At 38.8% G+C, this 26,409-nt stretch overlaps 1 protein-coding gene across 2 annotated transcripts in view; it reads left to right on the top strand.

Annotated features, from left to right (window-relative positions):
• The window catches only part of LOC125462693 (signal peptide, CUB and EGF-like domain-containing protein 3), a 361,430-nt gene extending 335,584 nt beyond the window's left edge, over positions 1-25,846 (top strand). For both annotated transcript variants that reach the window (XM_059653452.1, XM_059653453.1), the window contains 8 exons: positions 2,329-2,532; positions 5,708-5,869; positions 7,416-7,583; positions 10,477-10,638; positions 12,443-12,640; positions 17,459-17,611; positions 18,797-18,876; positions 21,408-25,846. In XM_059653452.1, coding sequence (XP_059509435.1) covers positions 2,329-2,532; positions 5,708-5,869; positions 7,416-7,583; positions 10,477-10,638; positions 12,443-12,640; positions 17,459-17,611; positions 18,797-18,876; positions 21,408-21,560 — 1,280 coding nt within the window. In that variant the 3' untranslated portion in view covers positions 21,561-25,846. The remainder of the gene's footprint in view (positions 1-2,328; positions 2,533-5,707; positions 5,870-7,415; positions 7,584-10,476; positions 10,639-12,442; positions 12,641-17,458; positions 17,612-18,796; positions 18,877-21,407) is intronic.
• The last annotated feature ends 563 nt before the right edge of the window (positions 25,847-26,409 follow it).

Genomic DNA, 26,409 nt, shown 5'->3' with positions numbered 1-26,409 from the left:
ATCATTAGCAATACAGTGAAGGAAGCAACTGTTTCACACAAGCCATGTTATTACTAATGGATATTTACTAAAGTTATGCAGGAAATCACGACAGCAAGCCCCACAGGCCACACTCGGAAAGGAATGACTAATCAATGTGAATCCCGTGGATATTCATTGAATAAGGAATTTTGGCCTGGATACCAGGGGCACTCTAAGCTCTTTCAATTGTGCATCATGTTATATTTATCTGAATAAGGAGGCAGGATCACAACTTGACATCTCATCTAAAGGCTGGCGACTCTGACAATGCAGCATATCCTTGGTATTGTGCTAAAATATATACCTACAGACTACTAGCTGAAGATCGGCAGTGCAGCTTAAGACCACAGCTTTCTGACTTCACAGCCATAATCAACTCAAACATGCAATAAATAATATCACTGTTTTTCAGTAATTTTTAATCAACCAGCTCAGCGATGCTATTACACACTTCTAGTGCAGATGGAACTTGAAATTGTTCCTCCTGACTCAAAAGTAGGGATGTTACCACCATGCCACAAAAGCCCCATGACATTGTACCACAATTTTGTTCAGATATTTTCCTGATCAACCTGTTCAGAGATGTTAATCCACACCTTTGGAGCAGTTGAGACTTGAACCCTGGTCTCGCTCAGAGCTAAGCATATGGCCACTGCATCACAACAGCCCTCATTTTACTTTTGCAATAAAATAGAGACAAACAGTACATTGGAAAATACAGACTATGTGCTTTCTGATAGAGGGTCAATACTAAGTTTGATGAGTATGAGTAAAGTTTAAGGGTATAGATTAGTTAAATTATATGATTCTGCCCATCCTGACTGCTGCTTGTGGAAATCAAATTACTTGGAAGTTCATGGATTTTCTTATCAAAATGATTCTTTTGTATATGAAGGGTCTACAATAGTATTTCTCTTTAACCTTCTCAGATTGTAAATAGGATAATATTAACCTACCTGTACATATAGAAAATTAACAGTCACAGCACATGTCAACAAGATGCTGCAGGAAAGCCATCAATTTCTTACGGATTAACTGTGGTAGATGGTGAAAATGGGGCCACTAATTCTCTGTGAGTTTCACTGGAGATTTGGATACTCTCAAAGACTTTATTATAATGCTGCTTTGAAACTGTTTGAAAGGGTAACAGGAAAATAAGAAACCACACGACACCAGGTTATAGTCTAACCTGTTTATTTAAAAACACAAGCTTTCAGAGCCTCAATCCTTCTTCAGATGTGAGTGAGAGAAGTAGTCTCAGGCATAGAATTTATAAGTAAACCACTGCTGAGGATGTACTAAACAAACGTTAAGATACTGTTAAATCTTTAATCAGTTCAAAGGTTTGTTAGGCTAACAAAATAGAAGATTAATCAATTAAAACCTTCTAACTGATTGAAGATTTAACAGCATCTTAGGTTTGTTTAGTACATCCCCATCAGTACAACCCCAACAGGCTGCTCACAGTTCAGCTCAGTTGTATTTCGTAATACTGCAAGTTGCTTAAAATGGTCATTAATTCATTCACGAATCTGGTCATGGATAAAAAGGTTTGTTTTACAGATATCTGAATCATTTAAGAAGGCTTATTAGATATTGGTTAATTTTGGGCTTTTGTTTAGTGATACCCATCCACGGCTGATGTTTAATACATATACACACTCACTCGGGCCACTCGTACTGTCTGAAATCGACTCAAGTAAAAATAAAGGAGCAGGAAAATTTCATTTTGTTTTATTGTAAACATTTTTTCCTAAAATAGAATAAATGTGGAAATTGCTGCAAGTATATTGATTTTATGACTATATATATTTCCTTGTACAAAACAATAAATTATATGGAAACCACACTAGGTCTTCCATATCACTCACAAATTATTAACTGTGCTTGCAAATTAATGTTTTGTAAAATTTGAGGAAAATACTGTTCCAGGGACTAAATACTTACTGCTAAATGTGTGACGTGCTGTTGATTCCTTTGCTCAAAATTAGAACTGTACATGTGGTTGTTGAAACAAGTTAGTGAGTTAGAATAAAGCATTCATCATAAGTACTCCCATGGTACGTGTTAGCACAGTTACTTGCAGAAAAAAGCTATGCCTCCATGAAGTCCTTCTGGAATGACCCACAGTGCAGCCGGTGACAGGCACTCTTTACACATAAGCCACTTTGTAATCTCTTTTTGACTTAAGGAGGCACTCGGTCCACTGGGCACTAAGCTGAGATTGCCTCAACTCTTTCACTCTGGCTGTCTCCTCCATCCATTCATAACAACTCACTTTGACAAAATGAAACCCATTCCTTGCAGGCAACTGCAACATTAACTGTCTGAGGCAGAAGATGGAGAAGAAACTGAAATCTGCAATTAAAACTTTGAAAAAGTCAATCAACCAGCAGCGTTTCCACATTCGCTTCTCTGGGACGGACTACGAAGTGGCAAAGAAGCTGGCAAAAGCACCTGAAAAAGTAGAAGCCTGCAACATTGGGCAGGAGTGGGTGGACGGGAAATGTGGTAAGTGTGTGGTATGAGTGAGGGGACAGGAAATCATAGATGTTGGTTGGCTGTACCAATTAAAAAAAACACTGATTTTAGATAACAAGGTGTGGAGCTGGATGAACACAGCAGGCCAAGTAGCATCATAGGAGCAGAAAAGCTGATGTTTCAGGCCTAGACCCTATTTGTGGTTTCAGAATTAAAATTAGCTGCCTGGCTTTATTAAACTGTACTTACAAGAGAGTGCTAACAGCTCAACACAATATAAGTGACAATAAACCAACTATACAAAGCACAGGACAGATTGCTGTTATTTGTAACAATCAGGGATTCATCCCTTTTGTGATACTTACTCCACTCATTCAACATTCACCATTCAGATTTACAATGAGACAACCTGATTAGACCAATAAGCTTGTTCTTCAGCCAGCTGAAGGTCCTCTGTTCCACAATGATTCTCATATATCTCTGTTGTTCAGTCTTCGCTTTGATTGCACAACTATTTCAGATTCTTCATAGAGCTGCTTAAAACATCGGGTCCTATCCAGGATCAGTATCCTCAAAATAGTTAATAAGATCCATAAGATATAGAGCAGAATTAAACCATTCAGCCTGTTGAGTCGGCTCTACCATTTGATCATGTTTCTCAACCCCATTCTCCTGCATTCTCCCCATAACCCTTGCTAATCAAGAACCTGTCTATCTCTGTCTTAAATGCACTCAATGACTTGGCTACCATTGCCCTCTGTGGCAATGTGTTCCCACAGATTAGCCACCCTCTGGCTGAATAAATTCCTCCTCCTCTCAGTCCTAAAGGTTCATCCCTTCACTTTGAGGCTGTGCCCTCGGTTCCTAGTCCCTTGTGCTAGTGGAAACATCATTGCTACAACCACTCTATCCAGGCAGTCAGCACTCTAAGTTTCAATGAGACCACCCTAATCCTCCAAACTCCATTGAGTACAGACCGAGAGTCCTCAACTGCTTCTCATCTGACAATCTCATCATCCCCGTATTCATTCTTGTAAACCTCTTCTTGACTCCCTCCAATGCCAACACATCCTTCCTTAGATACGGGCCCAAAACTGCTCACAATATTCCAAATGCAGTCTGACCAGCGCCTTTTATAGCCTCAGCTGTACGTCCAGGCTCTTGTACACTAACTCTCTTAAAATGAATGAAACATTGTGTATACCTTCCTAATTGCCAACTGAAACTACATGTTAACCTTAAGAGAGTCCTGAACAAAGACTCCCAAGTCCCTTTGTGCTTCAGATTTCTGAAGCATTTCTCCATTTAGAAAATAGACTGTGCCTCTTTTATTCCTAGCAAAGTGCATAACCTCACACTTGCCCACATTATATTCCATCTGAACATCTTTGCCCACTGTCCTGGCCTAACCAAGTCCTTCTGTGGCATCCCAATCTTTGTGTCATCTGCAATCTTAGCATCAATGCCCCAAGTTCCTTCCTCCATATCATTAATGTATAATGTGATCCCAATATTGATCGGATGGGCCGAATGGACTCATTCTGTGCAGTATCATTTGTAATTCTATGGGAGTTTATATTAATGTAATAATCACTGCACTGTGGTAAAACTTATTTTTGAAAACTTTTATATGAAAAGGAAATACTTCAAAATGTACACTGTGCATTCATTACTATTCAGAGAGTAGGTAGGTATGGGCTGAGTGATGTAGCATTAAGCAAATGAAAATGGACATGTGTTTCCCAAAAAGGACACACATAATTTTTTAGTAACTGAGGCTAAGAAGGTCCCACATTTGGAACCTGTCTGGTCCTGTTAATTGTTGTTACCTAACAGTGATCAATACCCAAACACCTGAGGTTGGGAAGTGAAGGAATCTATCAAAATATCTCTTGCTGATGATTTTGTTGTGATGGCTGGTTGGAAGTGGACTTATATGGGTTGAGGATGAAGACAAAGTTGAGTTCCACTTTCTCTAGTATACTAACTTGTTAACATTTGCTGTACAGCCATGCAGCTAAATGATTGCTGTCTGAGCAAGACAGTTAAGCATGACTGTTGTTCTCAGTGCTGCAACCCAGCAGATAGAAAGTAGAAGCCAAAGTTGGTCATTTAGCCCCTTCACCGTGCTCCTCCATTAAACCAGCTCATAGGTCATCTTCTACTTCAATGTTTTGAATTCCATTCTGTTGATCTCTGTTTCGAACATATTCAATCACTGAGTCCTTTCAGAACAAGAGAGATGAGGAATAAATGCAAATGATAAATAAGACCGGTGTAAATGAATGTAGAAACCTGATGGGTTTGATCTTTTTAAAGTCATTAATAATAAGTATAAGAGCTTAAAATACCTATTTTGTATTTAACGTAGGAATATAAAAAGGATTGAAGAAATACAAGATAAATAAGCAAACAATGAGTTCCTTTTTGTAAGAAAAATGAACATTGAAAGAGAAAAGAAGGAGAGAGACATAATTGACAGTCTCAGTTTCTTTTTAGAGGGAAGCTTTGGGGTCACCAGTAGTGGACTGGGAACATACTGCTTATTTTATTTTTCAACAGGTGTTTGGTAGAGATGGACTGAAGATGGGACAATAATTTAGTTATACACTTCTTAAAAAATAGAATGATCAAAATTCGAAACAATTCATCACGCTTTGTTGAACTAGTATTGATACATTTTATAAAATAGAACTCAAAATCTAAACTCAGCCGTACAAATAAGTGTCTGTTTCACACCTGAAATTATGAGCACTCAGTTTATCTTTACTTCTAAAAACCGAAAGAACTGCAGATGCTGTAAATCAGGAACAAGAACAAGTTGCTGGAAAAGCTCAGCAGTCCTCAGAACTGAGGAGGCGCAATTGGACCCAAACGTTAACCGTGACTTTTCTTCACAGATGCTGCCAGGCCTGCTAGCTTTTCCAGCAACTTCTGTTTTGTCTTTTCTGTGGAATGTATTGGCATATGAATAGAAAAGTGCCTCCTACTGCAATTCCTACACATGGCATCCTGACTAAACGTTCCCTGAACATAACAACAGCCCAAAGGGATTAGATTTTAGTGGGTGACTGAGATGATCTGCAAAATATTTTAATGAGAAAGCAATGCTTTCAAGCATTCCTGGCCATAATACAAACAGAAAGGCATTTTGGTGAACTTTTTTAATGCAATTCCTCCCCTCACCAGCGCTTTCATTTCTCAGTTAGCTGCTCGTCAGGATCATTCTACCACGGACAGCAGGAGAAATGTGTTCCTTGTCCTCCCGGCACCTACCAGGAAAAGGATGGACAATTATCCTGTGACTTGTGTCCTGGAACTGATGGACATGGACCAACTGGAGCACGCAACATTACAGTGTGCACAGGTAAATCAGTTGTGTTTTATCAGTCAGTCTATGCGCTTGTGGATGTTTGTCTAAGTGCTTGTGATTGTGATTGTGTAAGTATTACTGGGCGTTCCTAAGAAAAATATCAAATCATTAAATAATGATTTATACTTAGTTAGAATACCAAATTCTTCCAGGTCACGTAATGGGACCCAAATAAAGCAAACCTTCATTACTTAACGACCTGCATTTTATTGAATTTTTATTTGTAAGGGATCTTTCACCAATCAATTGCTTATGTTTCCCCAATCTCAGTGACTCTGCATGCAACCAATGATGATCATTGTAATTTGCAGATAATATATATACATACATATATATTTCCGCAGGGAACTGTTGATGGATATTTTATTGTTGTGCACTGTAGGACTGAGCACATTATCAGCTGAAGTATGAACAAGTACCATGGTAGTCAGGACACCTCAACAACACTTTCTTTGACTGCATTAATAGCTGCAATTCTACAGAAACAGCTTAAGTCCTGCCACTAGGGCCAAAAGCAAGGGCAATCCCACTTGGCAGCTGGCAAGACCCTGGACTGTGTTTTCCTGTATGCAGTCAATAAAAACATCACCATCACGGCTGCCATTCTATTAAAAGTGGCAGTCTGGCCTAATAAAATGGGGTGCCAGCCCAGCGGTGCCACTGGGAGTTGTAACCACTGCGAGGACTGCAACTGGAGGATGCGGGTGGTGGATGACATTCATGTCAATGTGCCATCACTGTCAGGAATACCAGTGAATGCTGAGGTTGCCCCAGCAGTGGAATGCCATGATGCAGGGCTGTTGGGGACATCAGGCCATGCTGACACTGTGAGACTGGCCAATGTCCCTGGGGAGGAATGCTCCATTGACGAAAGAGTACCAGAATGGGAGGGTCCTGAACCCCAAGGCTGATCAGAGATCCTGAGGGTTTGTCTGGTGGTCTCAACACCACCAGCTGTGGCCCCCAAACTCAGCCTTTGGTAAATTGCCAAAAAACATGGGAACTTGCTGAGAGAAGTGGCTCATTGGAGCTGCAGGGCAGACTATCTATCAGTTCCCCTGCCATTGGAAGAAAAAGCATTGCCATGCTACCCATTGCTTTCCTGTACCATGTTACTTGCCTTCCCATCTCCCAGACCATTCCCAAAGGGCTGGTCAAAATTAAGACCAATGAAAGCTGAACTAAGCTGGCCTAAATGTAGAACCACCATAATGCCAAGCAGTAAATTACTCCACTCTCAGGTCAGAACAGCCAATGGCTTTAGATTATGTCCATTGACACTGTGATTTTTTTTTAAAAGATACATTTGAAATTGCTATTCTTAACGATTGCTACAGAAAAAGTTAGTATTCCATCTCGCAAAGCTAAATTCAAACCCAAATCCTAGAGGTGAAAGAGCAACACGTGACCCACTTCATTGCCCGGTTTCAGAATTTAGTTTATAAACATTGCCTTTGGTCCAAAGCATTGATTTATGTTATTTATTTTCAGCAATGACTGGTCAGCTCTATTAAATCCCCTGTTGTTAATATTAACGCAGGTCAGTGCAGTCCAGGCCATTATTCATCAGATGGGTTTCAGCCATGCCAATTATGCAGTCGAGGTACATATCAGCCTGAACCAGGCCGGACATTGTGTTTCCAATGTGGAGGAGGATTGATGACAAAACACGAAGGAGCTTTGTCCTTTCAGGACTGTGATACTAAAGGTAAGAAAGTAAAGCTGCTGAACAAGAAGCCTGTATAAGTTTACTTTAATGGAAAAATGAAAAACAATCTGCATGGAAATTTTATATTAATCTCTAATGCTAGGATATAAATTCTAAAAAGTCTTGTATTTAACTAATTAAACTAATTGACACCCCATATAGCACTATGTGTTCCGTCCCTCCACCATTGACATATGGTGACAGTACTGTGTGCCATGTACAACATGCACTGCAGTAACCTGCCAAGGCTGCTCAGACAGCACCCCCTAAACTCTCAGCATTGACTGCATCGAACAAATTGTCCAGCCTTTTCTTACTGGGATCACATTTCAGTTTTGCTCTTACTCAGGAGGACATAAGCAAATTTCAGTAAAGTAAGATTTACCACAACAGAAAATATGAATTTCAGAAGGAAAACAATTCCTATGCAAAAATAAATCTTTCAAATTCAAGTCAGTAAAAATGGCCATTGAGGAACACCAAGCAACAGAGCTAAGTAATAAAACATTATTTTGCCTTTTTAGTTAAGAAGCAGACCTTTTGAGATACAGAATAGGACTCAAGTCTTGATGACCAAGGAAAGGAGTAGTAACTGAGGACAAACTAAGGATTTGGGTTCAACTTTCCTTGTGTTTACCTCAGGGGGCATAAACTCTGCGCCAGCCTTAGCGGAATTCATACAAAAGTGGAGATTTTTAGCCTGGAGTTTTATTTCTGTCAGCTTGCTTTATAGGTATGTTTCTAGAAGGAAGGAAGAGAAGGACAAGGGTGATTGTGTGTCTACCTGCCTCTCAGTGTCAAGATTCACACACACTCTCCCTCTACCACCTGTGCCACACATTTATCTCTACCACTTGTAAGCACTTACTTTGCTTCTCCCACTCGTGCACAAATTCCCTCTCCCTTCCTGTTGCACGCTTGTAAACCTTTCCTGCATGTATTTACACTCTCTCCCTCATCCACTCATGTGCACACTCTCCCTTCCTCACATTTTCTCTCCCTCGACCCACTCTCACAATCACTCTCTCAGACCCCCATGGGTTCAAAAGCCCCAATGTGTCATCTTGTCTACAGTCCGTCAGGGGCCAATACCCTGTGTGGAAAGGAAAGGGCCTCTTATTCCTCCTAACTCACTTGCCAACTTGGAGCCCTTTTTCCCTAACCCACCTCACTACACCACCAAGCAGACTCACCACCACTGCTATCACAGTTCTCAATGCGCAGCCTCAAACTGAATGAAATTACTCACATTTGTACAGCTTGTTTCTGTTTCAATAGAGACCATTATAGTCTACATTTGCTGCTGACAGACTCACTAATTATGCTATCAGCAGCAAACACAGGAGAGAACTAGCCTGAGGTTGAAAGAGCATGTCTTTGTAGAATCTTCCAATTGTACTTCCTGTATTTGGAACACTGGCGGCAGATTGGACAGTACGCTTGTCAGACCACATTATGGCCCTGACGCTGCCTGTTAGAGAAACATGACCCTTGAAGGACAAGGGCAGCATCTCTAACAGCCAATATGGAATAGGCAACGCTCACGCACTTTAAACAAATATTTACAATTGCATCATAGATTTCTTTAAAAGTTGTAAATACAAAATTTTCTTTGACCCAAGAGCTTTCCTTTACAATATTTCCTTTCCTCTCCTGTAGTTAGACAGTCCTCCATACCTCACTCAATGACAGTTTCTCAGATATAAATCTAGAGATTGGGTATCACCATACCATTTGACTTTGAAGGGCACCATTCACAAGCCACATTTGGTCCTTGCCCAACATTCAGATGCATTGACAGATGCATGTGCTTTTTATCGGGAGTAGTTGAATAACTACACAAACCATGCTGACTCTCTTGCCCCCCCAGGCCTGGATTACTGAAGCCAGTTGTTCTGAGCTGATCACCATCTAACTAATATCAGAAAATTCAACTTGGGCCACGAATGTGGCTCTGCTATTAGAAAACTGCCCTTTCTGCGTTATTTTTATCGCTAATGTTTAAGTGTGTGCAGGCAATCTGTTCACAGACATCTGTTACTGGAGAACACACTTAAACAACATTAAAATGGCCCCAAGTGGTCTACTAATGTTGGCCTCCTTCTTTGCCAGAAATAAGCTGAATTCCACGCATAGTCTTTAAATAACTATTTAATTGCACAATTCAACCAAACTAAAGTTTTTTGTGTTCTTTTCTAAAATCAGTGGCTAATTTTTCTTAGCTTCTGGCTGGTTTGTGCAATTTATGTTGTGCTGCACCTGTTTGCCATCTTTGGAGCTTCAATAATATTTGAAAACCTATCATGTTCATGGAGTATATGTTCAAATAGTGAGCAAACGAGTTGAAAAAGACAAATGAAAGAGTTTAACTATAGATTATATGGCTGCTGCAGATTGGTTATTGCCTTTACTTCAGAAATATACTTTGAGAGGAGACAATCTTTCTAAAGACAACACCAATTTACTGAAAAGGGAACTACTATGTCAAGTACCAGCATAAGTGACTACTGTAAATGTGCCTTTAGTGATTGAATGTTATCAATGTGGGATTGAGTATTCTCAATATCAGCTATGGCTATAAGCTGTAATGATACACAAGTTGGATTTTTCCACAACATTGCTTGAAATGAATAAAACACTTGGTATTTTTTGAAAATAATTTTTGCATTTGTACAAAACAAGTCATGTATTAAGGGTAAATAATCCTGATAAACAAATGTGGGATGTAGTTTGAATTAAAAATTTTACATTCTTGTACATATAATATCTCCTGACAGAAACAATATCAGTGTTTTTTGAAATCTAAGAATTTTATTGTGCTTCTTTGACTCAAAATAATGAATATGTCATTTTCAGTTGTGCTTTAATTCTGACACTTTTCAAACTCTCACAGTTCAGTGCTCTCCAGGCCATTATTATAACACAACAGTTCACCGATGCATACGATGTGCCTTGGGTACCTACCAACCAGAGTTTCGACAGAATTACTGTATAGCTTGTCCTGGCAACACCACTACAGACTTTGATGGCTCAACTACTGTCACGCAATGCAAAAGTAAGTATTATGAGAACTACAAGAGAAAGCCCACTGATAGCAACTTGGCAAGTTACTGTAATACATCTTGCATTTGGTATACACTACCACCACAGTGCGAGGGTCCTGGGGAGAGTAGGAATGCCTAAGGTGAGGCACGAGATGCCAATCATTATAATCAGTTAAATACAAGACTAGAAGAGCTTGCCTTCCTTCTTCAGCAATCGTGTAAGAGTTACAAAGCAAACTATGGCCTCAGAAAACCTTCTTTGTGTCTTCTAGTTTGAATATCTCTTTCACTTTAATACAGTGGTAAGTGGGTTGAAATTTATGCAAGATGTATCATTAATAAATCTTAGAACTAGAACTACTGAAGTGCTGATTACTCATGCAAGGTAAATCTTTCAGCCCAAACTGGTTCTGAGTCAGAACTAAAATGTATTGGGATTATTTTAGATCTGAATTTGCTTGATTCATTCACTCCCTGAAATGAATATAGATAGTTCAATAAATCCATGATGTAACCAAGTCACTGTTAAGATAGTGAATTTTAATTAGTTGGAAAATTGAGCCTAATATTGGTTTTAAGCCAATAAAAAAATACAATAAGTTGCTCAAGCTGGGGGAGATAGGTGTAAGAAGAAGATGCAACTTGATTTTTCAAAGTAATTTTTGAAGTTCGTTAAGACCCAGAATGTACAACTTACTCAAAATTAGAGGGCAGTTAAAACTATTTAGCTCTAAGCAACATGAATAAAGCAAATGTTACATAGTAAACCATGAGGAGGCAATGGCTTAGCGTATTGTTGTTAGTGTGTTAATCCAGAGTCCCAGGTTCAAATCCTGCCAGTGCAGGTGGTGGAATTTGAATTTGATAAAAATCTAGAATTAAGAGACTAACAGTGACCACACAACCGTTGTTGATTGTTGAAAAACCACATCTGGTTCACTAATACTTTTTAAGAAAGAAATCTGTCATCTTTACCTTGTCTGGTCAACGTGTGATTCCAGACCCACAGCAATTTGTTAGACTCTTAGCTCTCCTCTGAACAATTAGGGATGGACAAAAATGCTGCACTGACCGAATGTCCACATCCAGTTAATAAAAAAATGCAATCAACGCTCCTTCAATGGGCTGACTGGTTAAGATAGCGAGTAACTGAGTCACACAACTCAGAATGACCCAGACTTGATCCTCAGATCTGTTGTTGAGTTACTTGACCTTGTGTAAATGGCTATGTGTAAATTTGTCTAAGCTCTCCCAGGTTAGAGAGATGAAAATCAACTCTAGTTATGATCTATGGTCTGGGTTGAATCGGTTAATCGGAACTGTAATTTCCCTTAGCATCCCCTGCTAACCGGTGTCTATCAGCTAAAATTATGGTAACTAATCAAGGAGAGATTGGTGATAAAAGATAGACGAAGCAAAAATTGAATTTTGTTGTTGTTATTTTCGCATTGTTTTCGGTATCAGTGTGAAATACGAGATGTCTAGGAGAGCTGAATCAATAAGTTCAAGATTTTCACTGGACAGGTGATCAAGAATTTGGTAGATATGCATTTTCTGAGAGTATCGTCCAAAGAGGTGCAGGTTAGGTGGATTGACCATGGTAAATTGCCCATAGTGCCCGGGGATGTGCAGGCTATGTGGGTTAGCTCCAGGAAATGCAGGGTTACAAGGATAGAGTGGGGGGTGTCTGGTTACAATGTTCTTCAGAGGGTTGGTGTGGACTTGATGGGCTGAATGGCCTGCTTCCACACTGTAAGGATTCTATGAAGTCTACCTTCAGCTCAATTATACTTTCTATGTGTCGCCTTCCTGCAGATCGTCAGTGTGGCGGGGAACTTGGGGAATACACAGGATACATTGAATCCCCAAACTATCCTGGGAATTACCCAGCAAATGTAGAGTGCACCTGGAACATTAACCCTCCTCCAAAACGGAAAATCCTGATAGTTGTTCCTGAAATCTTCTTACCTATTGAGGATGATTGTGGAGATGTTTTGGTCATGAGGAAAAACTGTAAGTTTCTCAACTGCTTTATTCTGTTTGGCTTGCTCTACTGCCAACCACAACTCCCATCCACCTTTCCTTCAACCTGCCATTGGAAGATGAGTTTTTATCTGTACTCAAATCCTCCAAACCCTTTCAAACTCCCCCCTCTCTCTTTTATTTATGTGGTTGCCTATTTCTAATTGTCCTTGAAAAGATGGTGGTGAATTGCCTTTTGAGTCACTGCAGTCCATGTGTTGTAAGTATATCCATAGTGCTGTTACACAGGGAGCTTCATGATTTTGACCCAGAGACATTGAAGGAATGGGAACACCACCATCTGCAAGTTTCCCTCCACACCACTCATCATTCTGACTAAGTGAACTATAGGCCATTCCTTCACTGTCACTGGGTCAAAAAACAAGAGAGAGAGAAATTGGGACCCAGATTAGAGCAGCAGAAATCTTAAGGACACCACAGCCGGGGGTGGAGAAGGTTGGGGAGAGAGAGAGAGAGAGAGAGAACTGGACCTGGATCAAAGAGGGAGGTCTTTGAGGATACCAGGGAGAGTGGGCATAGATAGCTGCTCTTGTTCTTCTAGATGATGATGATATGGTTTGCAAGATGTTATTAAAGTATTCTTAATGAGTTGCTGTAAAGCATCTTATAGCTAATACTCATTATTGCCACTGTGCATCAGTGAAGGAGGGAATGAATATTTAAGTTGATGAGGTGCCAATCGAGGGGTAGCTTCATTCTGGTTGTTTTGAGCCTTCTGTTAGAGCTGCATTCATCCAGGCAACTGGAGGCTTTTTGTGCACATGCGCCTTATAGCTGGTGCACAAACTATCTGGACTCAAGGGGTGAATTATCCACATCTTAATTGCCAGCTCCAACCTGCTGTTGTAGTTGCAGTATTTATCTGGCTGGTCTAGTTCAGTTTCTAGTCAATGGTGAACGCATGATGTTGCTAGTGGGACATTCAGTGATGGTATTGTCATAGAATTCCAAAGGGCAATGGTTAGAGTCTCTATTGGAAGTGGTTGTTGCTTGGCACCTGTGTGGCACAAACGTTGCTTGCCATTTAACTGTCAAAGTTTTAGTGTTATCCAGGACTTGCTGCAGTGGATATAGAGAGCTTCAGGATCTGAAGAGTTATGAATGGTGCAGAACACTGCAAATATCTGTTAGAATGTGAACACATTGGAGAGAGTGCAAAAGCAATTTACAAGAATGGTTCCAGGAATGAGAAATTTCAGTTAGTGGATATATTGAAGAAGTTGGGATTGTTCTCCTTGGAAGGAAGAAAACTAAGAAGGCAAATATAGGCAATTCAGCCTTTCCAGCCTGCTCTACCATTCAATATGATCATGGCTGATGCTGTATCCAAAACCTTTATTCCCGCTTTCTTCCCATATGCCTTTATGCTTTTAATACCTAAAAATGTATTTATCTTTATCTTGAATATATTCAGTGATTTGTCTTCCACAGGTTCTTGCCTTTTGAGTGACAACATTTTCCTTATCTCAGTATTGAGTAGACTATCCCACATCCTGAGACTGTGACCGTGGCAAGACTTACTTATCAGGGGAAACATCACCCCCTGCTTCCCTCCCCGTGGACTGTCCAGCCTTGTTTGAAATTTATACATTTCAATCAGATCCTCTCTCATCCTTCTAAACTCTGGTGAAAACAGGCCTAGTTGAACCAATCTTTCCTGAAAGGGCAGACCTGCCATTCCTAGTATCAATATATCAAATCCCTCCTGGCCTCACACTATAGCAAGTATATTTACATAGGGAGACCAAAACTGCAAGCAATACTCCAGGTGTGGTTTCACAAAGGTTCTGTATAACTTCAGGAAGACATCCCTACTTCTGAACTCAAATTCTCTGGCAATGAAGACAAATGTACCGATATTTATTGCTTGCTGTACCTGGTGATATATTTTAATTGATTGGTGTGAAAGGACATCAAAGGTCCCTTTGTACATCCCCATTTCCCAGTATATCACAATATTTTTAACACTAAAGTATACAACTTCACATTTAGCCACATTGTACTGCATGGCATATTTGCCTGTGACTCAGCTTGTCCAAATGACCTTGAAATCTTCTTGCTTCCTCCTCACAACCCACCACCCCATCCAGTTTTGTGTCGTCAGCAAATGTTGCATTTGGTTCCCTCATGCAGACCATTTGTAATATGTACACCACGAGTCACTGCCTGACAATCAGAAAAGACCCATTTACTTTGACCCTTTGTTTCCTGCTTGTCAACCAGTTCTCAATCTACGCTAATATATTACCCTAATCTCACGTGCTTTAATTTTGTTCACTAACTTTATTTGAGAGCTTTCTGAAAATCCAAATACATTACATTCACTGGTTCTGCCTTATTTATTTCACTAGTTGCATCCTCAAAAATCTCCAAGAAATTTGTTAAACATGATGTGCCTTTCATAAACCCATGCTGGCTTTGTCCAATTTCATTAATAGGTGTGATAGAGCACAGGAAGATTATGGGGAGAGACTGTTTCTGCTCATAAGAGGATCAACTAGTAGAGAGCACAGATTGAAAGGGATTTGCAAAAAAAAATGATGTGAAAAAGCTTTTTGCACAGCGAGTACTTAGGATATGCAACATGTTGCCTGGAATTTTAAAATAGTGATGGAAAAGGATAGACTGGATCTAGAAGTAAAAATTCTAAATTGGAGGAAAGCCAATTTTAACAGTATTAGGTAAGAACTTTCAAAAGTTGATTGGGGGTAGATATTCACAGGTAAAGGAAAGTCTGGAAAATGGGAAGCCTTCAAAAATGAGATGACGAGAGTCTAGAGACAGTGTGTTCCTGTTAGGGTGAAGGGCAAGGGCTTTTTGGTACAGGGAACACTGGTTAACTGAAGAAATTGAGGTTTTAGTTAAGAAAAAGGTTCAGAGTTCCTTGAAAGTTGAGTCCCAGGTAGAAAGGATAATGAAAAAGGCATTTGGTATACTTGCCTTTATTAGTCAGTGCATTGAGTATAAGAGTTGGGAGGTCATGTTGCAGCTGTACAGGACATTGGTTAGGCCACTTTTGGTCGACTGCGTTTAATTCTGCTCACCCTTCTATAGAAGGATGTTGTGAAACTTGGAAAGATTCAGAAAAGATTTACAAGGATGTTGCTAAGGTTGGAGGGTTTAAGCTATGGGGAAAGGCTGAAAAGCTTGGGGCTATTTTCTCTGGAACATCAGACACTGATGGGTGACTTTGTAGAAGTTTATAAAATCATGAGGGCCATGGATAGGGTAAATAGTCAAGGTCTTTTCTTTAGGGCAGGCAAGTTCAAAATTAGAGGGTATAGGTTTAAGGTGGGAGGGGAAATATTTAAAAGGGACCTAAGGGCAAACTATTTCACAAGTGTGGTATGTGTATGGAAATGAGCTGTCAGAGGAAATGGTGGAGATTAGTACAATTATGACATCCTATTCATGTACCCATCCAGATGCCTTTTAAATGGCATAATTAAAAGACATCTGGACGGGTACACGAATAGAAAGGGTTTAGAGGGATAAGGGATTAGATTAATTTAGGATATTTTAGGATAATTTAGGACGAGTTGGACCAAAGAATCTGTTTCCCTGCTGTGCAGCTGTAAGACTCCAAGTGTGGTAGAGGCAGTTTTAATTGAGGCATTCAAGACAGCTTTGCATTATTATTTGAATAGAAACAAGGAACAAGTGTGTGGGTAAAATGGAGGAAGCTGGCCATAAGTAATGATGCTCACCTGAAAACCTGTTTCTGAGACAGTGGGCCGAATGGCCTCCTGCACCATGACACTTCTGTGATCTGTGTCTCTGTAAATGTCTTCTACTTCTAACCTAATGATGGAATTAAGGATGTTGCCAAAGCCCTCAGACACCACCCAAGGAAAAGGTACTTTCATTTGTGCTATTCCCTCTGATTTCCACCGACGTTGCTGAATATTTATCTTATCTATGGCCCTCGTGATTTTATAAACTTCTACAAGGTCACCTATCAGCCTCTGATGCTCCAGAGAAAATAGCCCCAAGCTATCTAGCCTCTCCCTTTGGTTAAATCCTCCAACCTTGGCAACATCCTTGTAAATCTTTTCTGAACCTTTTCAAGTTTCACAACATCCTTCTATAGCAGGGCGAGCAGAATGTCTAATTCTGTCAAATGCTGCCTAATGTCAAGTGTAGTCACTCTCAGCTCCTCTCTGGAGTAGAGCTCTTTTGGTCCGTGTTCAGATCAAAGCTGTACTGAGATTTGGAGAAGGTGGGGCCCAGACTGAGGGTCAATGAACAGGATATTACTGGGTATGTCCCAGTCATTTGAGAATAGACCTCTCCAACAATAATTGGCTGGACTGGATTAGCCTTGCCTTTTTGGACAGACATAGCGGAACAGTTTTCCACATAGTTGTGTCAATGTCAAGGAATGTCCTGGAACAACTTAGCTGGCATTAAAAGTCCTCAGTCAGAATGGTGTCTGGGCCTGTAATTTTTTACTGTATTGAGGGGTTACGCAGTTTATGTGCAATATAGTCATGTGAGCAGAAAATGGGTATCTGTTGTGACGCATTATGTCTTCATAGATTTTTTTTAACATGAAAAGTGGCTAGTTTTTAAGAATGCTGGATGAGTTGTTGCAATTTATAGAAACTTATTGCCTGAACCAAGGCTTCCAGGAGAGGAAGGGAGAAAACAGGGAAATAAAATAAAATCATGAAAATGAATTGTCGATTTTTAACATGCCTTTTTCCTTTTTACATTTTACACAAGAAAGCATGTAAGATTTCAAGCTGATTATTGCCTATTTTCTCAAATTTGAAATTTCATTCATAGCCTCACCTACTTCAATCACGACGTATGAAACTTGCCAGACCTACGAGCGGCCAATTGCCTTCACTGCCAGGTCCCGCAAACTGTGGGTCAACTTTAAAACTAATGAGGCAAACAGTGCCAAAGGTTTCCAAATACCTTACGTCACCTATGATGGTGAGTGAGTCTTGTGATGTGTTGCTTTTATAAAAAGCTGTCATGAGTGATTTAATGTTCAGGACTAGGCTGATGCTCTAGGGCAGTGTTGAGGGAATACGGCATTGTTGAAGGTTTTGTCTTTTAGATAAGACATTAAACAAAGGCCTGTCTGCTTTAGTAAAAGGTCTACAGGACTATTTTGAAGACAAGCATAGGAATTATCCACACAGCCCTAATCAAAATTTATCTTTCAGTCAATTTTTTTAAAAAATCATATCTGCTGACACTTTGTTGGAGCTTCCTGTGAACAAACTGGCTGCTAGACGTCCTACATTCTTACAGCGATTAACATTTCAAAAGTATTTCATTGGCTGTACATCATTTTGGGACTTAATGAAGTTATCAAAGCTATGTTTAGAAGACCAGTCTTTCTTTTATAATCTCCCTTACTCACTTCCTTTAATGAGATGTTGCAAGTACTTTGCCAGGGTGTTGGTGCTGACTAAGGATGTTTACAATGGAAGTGTTGGATATTGCCTTTAAGACACAAACATGTTATTGCAAAAGAAAATGCTTTGAAACACCAAGATCTGTGTCCAGGTGTGTGAAGTAAGATTTAAATTCATAACTTTCTCGCTCAGGGACACTAGTATTTCTTTAGATCCACAGTTGACACACTGACACATCAGAAAAGCAGAAATACTGACTCCACTACACTAAATAGGCAATTCCGATTCTGGTTGCAATAAAGCTTAAAAGCAGGGCAGCAGCAAGAAAGAATAGCTAGAAGGAATTAGGAAAAAAATATCTACCAGAAAATGTAAATTTTCTGGAAATATTAAGAATAGTGAAACAATGCTGTTTCATGAGGAATTAGAATATCTGCATCAACAGTATCTACAGTATTCAGGGTCAGTTGTTTTCCTTGTTTATGGATTTTAGGTCAGGAATTTTGTCAATCCCTTCTTTGTGAACTTTATTAAATTTTTAACTGTGCAGAGAAACAATATTGGAAGTTTGAAATAAAAACATAAAATGCTGCAGAAATCAGCAGGTCTGGCAGCATCTGTGGAGAGAGAAGCATTTCTCTCATTACCATTTCTCCAACATTTTCTGTTATTTATTTCAGATTTCCAGCATCCGCAGTATTTTGCTTTTAAATATTGGAGATTTGTTTTACTCATTTATACATTTCTTTTCTAGAGGACTATGAGCAGCTTGTTGAAGACATTGTCCGAGATGGTCGATTATATGCTTCAGAAAATCATCAAGAAATTTTAAAGGTGAATTACTTATTGGATGATTGGAATACGATCTTGCAGTTCCACACTTAGATATTATGTGTTTTCCCTGATTTTTTTTTTATCCTAACCTTTATGACTCTTTGTCGTCACAGGAACATGTGATTGCCCTGTAGGCTCACTATTTCATCCTTGAATGCATCCCACGGCTCTGGCATATTTTATCAGAAAACTGCAGCTCTCTTTCCACTTGGAGCAAATCATATCATAGTAAACTTAGCCTTTTTCCAGTTACAAAGTTTTATTTCGGACTACTTTTTATCCTTTTCCATAACTATCCTAATATGGTCACCATATCCAAAATGCTCCACCACTGATATAGATCCAGAACTGCCCCATCACTTGTTAAATTTTCTGTGTACGGCCTGTCAAGATTTTCCTGGAATTAATTTAAGAATTTTGTTCTACCCTTCATTGCGCACTTAAACTATTCCAGTTAGTATTTGATAGTTAAAAGCCCCTTCAATTACAGCCTATCTTTCATAGTCATAAAGTCATACGCATTCAAACAGGTCCTTCAGCCCACAATGTCTTTGCCGACCAACAGATGCTGCACGTGGCCCTTGCCTATCGTGTCCTTGCATTTTAAGTGCTAATCCAGATGCTTCTTAAATGTTGCATCAGTACCTGCCTCCACCACCCTCTCAGGCAGCACGTTCAATATTTCTACTACCCCCTTAGTGAAAAACATTTTCCCAGACCTCCTGTAAACCATTTACTCCTCACCTTAAACTTATGCCCTCTGGTTTTAAGACACATTTACCATTAGAAAAAGATTCTCACTCTATCTATGCCTCTCATAATTTTATATATCTCAATCAGATCCCCCATTAATCGCCTCTGCTCCAAGGAAAATAAACCCAGCCCATCCAATCTCTTCTTGTAACTGGGATTTTTCACACCAGGCGACAACCTGGTGAATCTCCTGCACCTTCTTCAGAGCATTCATATACTTCCAGTGGTGTGGCAACCAGAAGTCTTCTATCTATGATCAAACCAGTGATTTTTAAAGTTGTAATAAGACTTCCTTGTTCCTATATTCTATACCCCAGCTAATGAAGGCAACCATCTGTAGCCGCCTTCACCACCCACTCTATCTGTGCTGACACCTTCAAGGCTGTATGGATTTGTACACCAAGCTACCTTTGTTTCTCAGCACTCCCCAGGGACCTACCATTCATTATATATGTCCTTCACTTATTCTTGCACTTCTCTGAAATATGATTACATATTTGATCCTCTGTTTCTCCCTGACTGTTTGGTAGCAGTACTCATCCAACGGTGTGTTTATCGCCTTTTGTTGTTCTTGTAACTACCCCTTATCTTGAATCTAATTTGGGCTTTTTGTGATTATGGTTGAAGTTATAACCTTTACTCCAGTCAAATTAATCCCAAGGAATAAGTCATTTCCCTCCACAGATAATTTCTTAACAACTTCTACTCGCACTGTTCTGGATGTCACATTCTAATTTTACCTTATGGAGTGGAACTGGGATATAGTCATCACTTATCCTGCTTCCTAACATCTTGGCCTTCATTGTATTCCCTGAAAGGAAGACTAAATCCTTTTCAAGCAAGAGAGTATGAGTGGCTTCTGTGTTTCATAATACAGTAAGGAACCTAGCAGTGTCATTCAAACAAAAAGGTGTTATCCTTCCTTTTGACAAAACCCTTTGTATCTCTCAATACCCTAATCACTTGCATCAATAGTGTTTTTAACCTCCGGTTTCCTGGTTGTAATAACAGCTACAATTTGAGTCATAGTATTTTTCCGTTTGAGTTTCTTTTTTTCAGAATCATTCTTATAAGACACAATAAGTTCCATGCTTCCTTTGCAACTTCCAACATTCAGAAAGAAGTTGTCCCACTTTATTGCAATGGATGTATTTAGACTTCCAGTTTTCAACTCCACTTTCAGCATCTTTCTTTCTGATCTTGGGACATCTGATCTATCCTTTCTTTACCCTTGCTACTTGCCTTCCTTTCATTCACCCATCCTGCATCCTTCTTATGTTTATGGAGGTAATGAGAAAAGGCCTAGTTTTATGGATCGACTGATAATTTGTCATCCAATACTACTGTCTGTTCAGCAGTTGTAACCCTCTGGTCTTCAACATGGGTCCTAATCATAAATGGTAGTGAGTTTTTAAAATCTTCATTTTGCTTTCCTGGCTGATGTATGTTAATTACCAGCAATTCATGTACAAGGGCATCCAAATAACAAGATCTATTTACCTCTCTCTAACCCTTCTTTTTAAAAATTCTTTCTATCAAGGCAAATAATTCTAAATCGTCAACTGCTAGAAAACCTCTCTGTGGTCAGAAAGTAAACTATAGCTGCTTGTAAACATCAAGGTTCAGATAAGGAGATCCAATGTTGAAGTAAATTTTAAATCAGTAACAAAGTGAGAGATTTTGCAGTGAATGGTAAGACATGTATTAGACTTAAATCTTACATAATTTATACATAAATGAGACAGATTGATATAACCAACTTTTTTTAAATCTAACAGGACAAGAAGCTGATAAAAGCTCTCTTTGATGTACTGGCACATCCACAAAATTACTTCAAGTACACAGCACAAGAGTCCAATGAGATGTTACCAAAATCTTTTATCAAACTGCTTCGTTCCAAAGTTTCCAGCTTTCTAAGGCCCTACAAATAGCTTGACAGGACAAAGGCGATAAGATGACCCACTGAATTTTATTTTTACAGCTTTGTAACCATAATATTTCACTATGCTGACTTTTTTTGTGGCTTTCTTCAAAAGGATCTCAGTTCACACTTCACTGTACATTATTTATAGCTCTCAGTCCATAATAATGAAGACTGTTCATTCCTTATATTTATGTGTACGCTGGTATATATGACTGCTGGGAGCGCATCCAAAGCCTGCTCCGTATGCAAGCATACTTTATGCACTAGGACTTTCTGTCTGCATTGGTGTTTTGTTTTCCCTGTATAAGAAAAGAAAGTGCAATGATTTCTTTCTCCTGTTGGATGTTTGAATGGAAGTTTTTTTTCTACAGAAAGATGACAATATTTATATCTGCAAGGAAGCCTTTTTCGTCTCCACTGCAGTGTACCTTGACACCACCTGCAAATCATATCATAAAGGAAAGTGACAGGATTGCAATGTTGCGCATTAATAATTTTGGAATTTATTTGCACTTGAGAATTGTATTTGAACCTGTACAAAAGTTTGGATTTTGTATTGCCATTTTAATTGAATTGAAATATTCACACTTTGTGTTGTTTTTTTCCTTTCTTATGCTGGTTTGTCCTGATTTTTCCTGATGCTCAATACAACTGGAACACAACCATTTGTTTAATGAAACGGAGCTTATGAATCTCCAAGAATTTTGAATTACTAATTCTCGTGATGCATACACTAGACCTTTCAGCCCTATCTTAGGTTAATGCTCTGTACATTGATGTCATCTTAGTGCAATTTTGGTAATATTTTTCCAATATATGAAATGTAATTCATGTTTTTCAGGCAATTTATTTGTTCACTTCAAATCTATATTGAGACACAAGTGGGTATTAGGAATTTTACAATACAAAAATCCTGAATTAAAATGCAAATCGTGCATTAAAAGTAGTGCATATAATGCATCCTCAGTAAATATGTAAATGTTTATAGCCATTGAAAGAAGAGGATTTTAACACGTGAAACAGAACACTACAATGTGAAATAATCGATCAATGAAAGCTCTTTAATAGGAGAGCAGTGTAGGCCCTTCAAAACATTAGAAAATTGTAGGGTCTGTTAAGAAAATATCCAGGACCAGTGAGAGGAGAAAGTGAAGGGCAGCTGTCCTGGGCCCAATCGTGCAGAGGCCCAGCATGTATGACATGTGTATATTCCCTAAATCATGGCAAGCTGGTCAACTGTAGAAAAATTTTGAAAGCATTAAGCAGTACTTTTAAAAAGAAATCTCCTGACTGACATTTTCCTCTCCAAGAAGGACAACTGTAGCCAAAACTAATGAAGAACATTTGATTAAACAAAGAGTCTAGTCACAGAAGGAGTCACAACACAACATTATAAAAAAAACAGGGAGAGAAGAAAGGCAGGGAAGGAAAACAAAAGTTTTTTATGTAATGGTTTTAATATCTGGGCCAACAATTCTACCGTTAGAAGAAGGGGTCAGTTTTGGAAATGTAAATTCAGCAAACTGGCAAGCAGGTATCATTTTCCTGTAATCTAATTTAGGCAACTGCTAACTGTAAAAGCATCTAGTGTTTTTTTTGGAAACCAGTACACTGCTTTGTTTTAGATTTAGCAAAGCTGCAAAGTAATCAGGCCAAGCTAATTGATCAATTGGATTTTCCAGCATACTTGCAAAGGGGAGTTGGATTTCTTTAATTTCCTGTCGCTAACTTGGATTATTCAATGTACCAAGTTGTATATCTGAAGACAGGGCTTACATTTAGTAACTTTGACCTCTGGAGTTTAGCTATCACTGCTCCCCTGCCTACTAACCAATTAAGTTAGGTAAGGCATTCAGATTTGTTCATTTCAAATAAATTCAAATGCAAAAAACAACTAGCATTCAAGTTAACTATTAGTGGTTACAAGGAAAAATATAAATGTAGCATTTATTGATCCTTGATCAAATGATATGTTAATTGCCATTTATTAATTATAAAACCTAAGTTAGATAAATTGATTGATTTTGTGAATATTGTTACCAGGAAACCATATTGCTGTCTTGAAAAATGATTTTGTTTCCTTGTTACATTAAAACTATTCTGATGGCTGCCATTGGTAATACTATCACATAAACACTAGAAACACTAATATCAAATTTTCTCTGCTATCCTAATGAGGCAATAACTCATTAATAATAAATTTAAATTGAAAACAATAATCTCTACCCTTTGAAGTCTACACAATATTCATTAACATGTATTCTACATTTCTCTTCAACTATGAGCCTAAATTAGCAAATTTGTTATGTTGAAATCTATAGGAACATTTTAGTTTGCCATTTGTGATTAGAGAACAACTTCACATTTTTGTCTTATGCCCGGGGTAACTGAATTGAGCCAGTGAATCTCAAATTGATTCGAACCCAGAATAGCTATCGGAAACACAGAAAGTAAAACTTTCAAACTGATTATTTTGGTTTAGATTTGAATGCAGATGCCCGGAGTTAAAGGTCAGTGTATCTCATTGTACTGAGCCCACTGTTAGATACTTCATTCCACTTTACTGATTAAATATTTCTTTTACTTCATGGTGACTGGCATGGCTTATGTTTGCACAAGGATGTGAACAATACTAGACCACTATAAATCAGAAATTTTATAAGGATAGTAACCATTAGCAGGATTCTCTAGGGTTTTTCTGTTGAGTTATTACAATAATCTTAAAATGCGCTAAAGCAATGTTTAATTTATAAAGTTCATTCTACAGGAATCCATCTGTCATTTCAAGTCTAGGTTGAACTTGTTTATTTAAACACTGCAAAAGCAATGTCAAAATTTGGATCTTTAGCTGCAAGTTTGATGCCATTATGACTCCACAATCCTGACAGCATTAAATGCATTTCAGTGTGTTCTTAAACTCATATCCTTCTGTTTGCTTGGCAACACTGATGCAAACAAAACGGATATCAGGTGTGACAACTGTCACTGGAGTCCTCCTCAAACACCGGAGACTGGAGTTTCTGTGCCAGCAGAGCTGGCCACTGTGGGTAACAGTGTGTGGAAGACTGCTAGCTCCTAGAATTTGGTCCTATTTTAGAAATGGGGTGTCCAAAAAGTTCAAAAACATAAACCAGACACTTGAAGTCTGACTCCTAAAATAGAAGTCTTTTTAAAGAGGTGGTTCTAAGATTACTAAGATTTTCTACCAAATTTGATCAGCAGCCAAGCAAATGTCAGAATTCATGCTATGATTTCAGCTTTGCCCTCCCCACCACATTCCTTTTCTGCACTGCCTGTCTTTGGATTGTACAAAAAACAGCAATATTAGTAGTGATGGGGAGGAGGGAGCATCTTTGACTGATTTCTGCTTTCCTATCTGTAAACCAGGCTGCTCACTCTGTCCTGGATGTAAGTGTAAACGGGATGTTTTTTGAAATATATTTGAATTCAAGGCACTTAGGGGAGGGGGGATTTAACTACTGCTTGCTTCAAATGGCTCTGTATCTTAAAAGAAAAACCATAAATGTTACATCAGTAGCAACTGGACTGCAGTGGGTCAAGTGCACATTTTTTTGAGCAGGAAGTGGCTATTTCACATTGTAATTTTTTCCACTATCTGATGTGTGTACAAGTACAGTTCACACAGTGTAAACGGTAACATATATATGAAGTATGAAAAATCAAGGTTACCTTTGCTGTTTCCCCTATAAGCTGATTGGTTAACTAGCTAAATCCACTGAGTTATTGGGCCAGAAACTCAAGTTCATCCCCAGTCAATACTAAATTAGTTGATTACATCTGGACAGAGAACTGATGATGGTAAAATCAGCCACTGGCACTGGTCCCTGCTGGACAGTACACATGGATGGGTATTGTGTAATACTGGGCTCAGCTGTGATGCTGCAACAGCCAAATAGCTTATGTGCTCATTACCTGGGTTCACGAGGCTCTTAGAAATGTACCTCAGCAGTACCTAAATGGCTGTTAGAAATGTACCTCAGCAAGGGTCAAGAAAGTTAGATTTTAAAAGAAACTAAAAACTTGTTCCCATGTTGAATAGTTTAGTGGCAGATTTATAGGAGCTGAATCTGAAGGTTACACAGGTTAATATGAGGAAGTTGTTGCCCTTTACTGTACGTGAACTGTAACTTCTCCAGGAGATTCAAAGTTGCATTTTGTAATACTTCAAATAAAAGTAGTTTTATAAATGTACTCTTTTTTTTACAGTGTTACAAATTACAAAAGGTTTTGTTTCTGTTTCATGCTGACACAATAAAAATTCCATTAATTAAATTACTTACCAAATGATGGTTGCATGAGAGCAGGTTTTGCTAACATTCTAAACTGAAGAATCAGTATTTGAAACGAGTCCTCATTTAATTGTGTTTTGGAATTGGAGGTCACTATAAAGTTTGCCTGGGTTCCAACACGTAACTTGCTCAACAATTAAATTTAGCACTTTCAGTCCAGGTGAATATTCTGTTGATGGTGAAATTACTGATACGATGGAACGGAATTTCCTGTTGGAGGCTTATCTGGGAAGCCACACCTGATGTTACATCAACATGTGCACCTATTTTATTGATGTCTATTTGGACATTAATATCTTGCATTTAAAACTGAGCATAAATCAATTGGGCCTAAGGAAAGTGCTGAACCACACCTTTTATGTATAACTGTGAACATTTCAAACTATCTCTCACCTTTGCACATCAGCCACAGTTTAGAACATGCAGATGGAGAAATTCTTCCATTTTTGAATGTAACACTATCAAAAATGCACTCAAACAAGCAAGGTACAGATCAATTTGGTGCACATAACTCACTCAAAAACTGCAATAAAACATAAGAAAATG

The sequence above is a fragment of the Stegostoma tigrinum genome, chromosome 21 (assembly GCF_030684315.1).
Source record: "Stegostoma tigrinum isolate sSteTig4 chromosome 21, sSteTig4.hap1, whole genome shotgun sequence".
Lineage (NCBI taxonomy): Eukaryota > Metazoa > Chordata > Chondrichthyes > Orectolobiformes > Stegostomatidae > Stegostoma > Stegostoma tigrinum.
The sequence above is the reverse complement of the archived record's forward strand: the minus strand, read 5'-3'. Positions and strand labels throughout refer to the sequence as shown.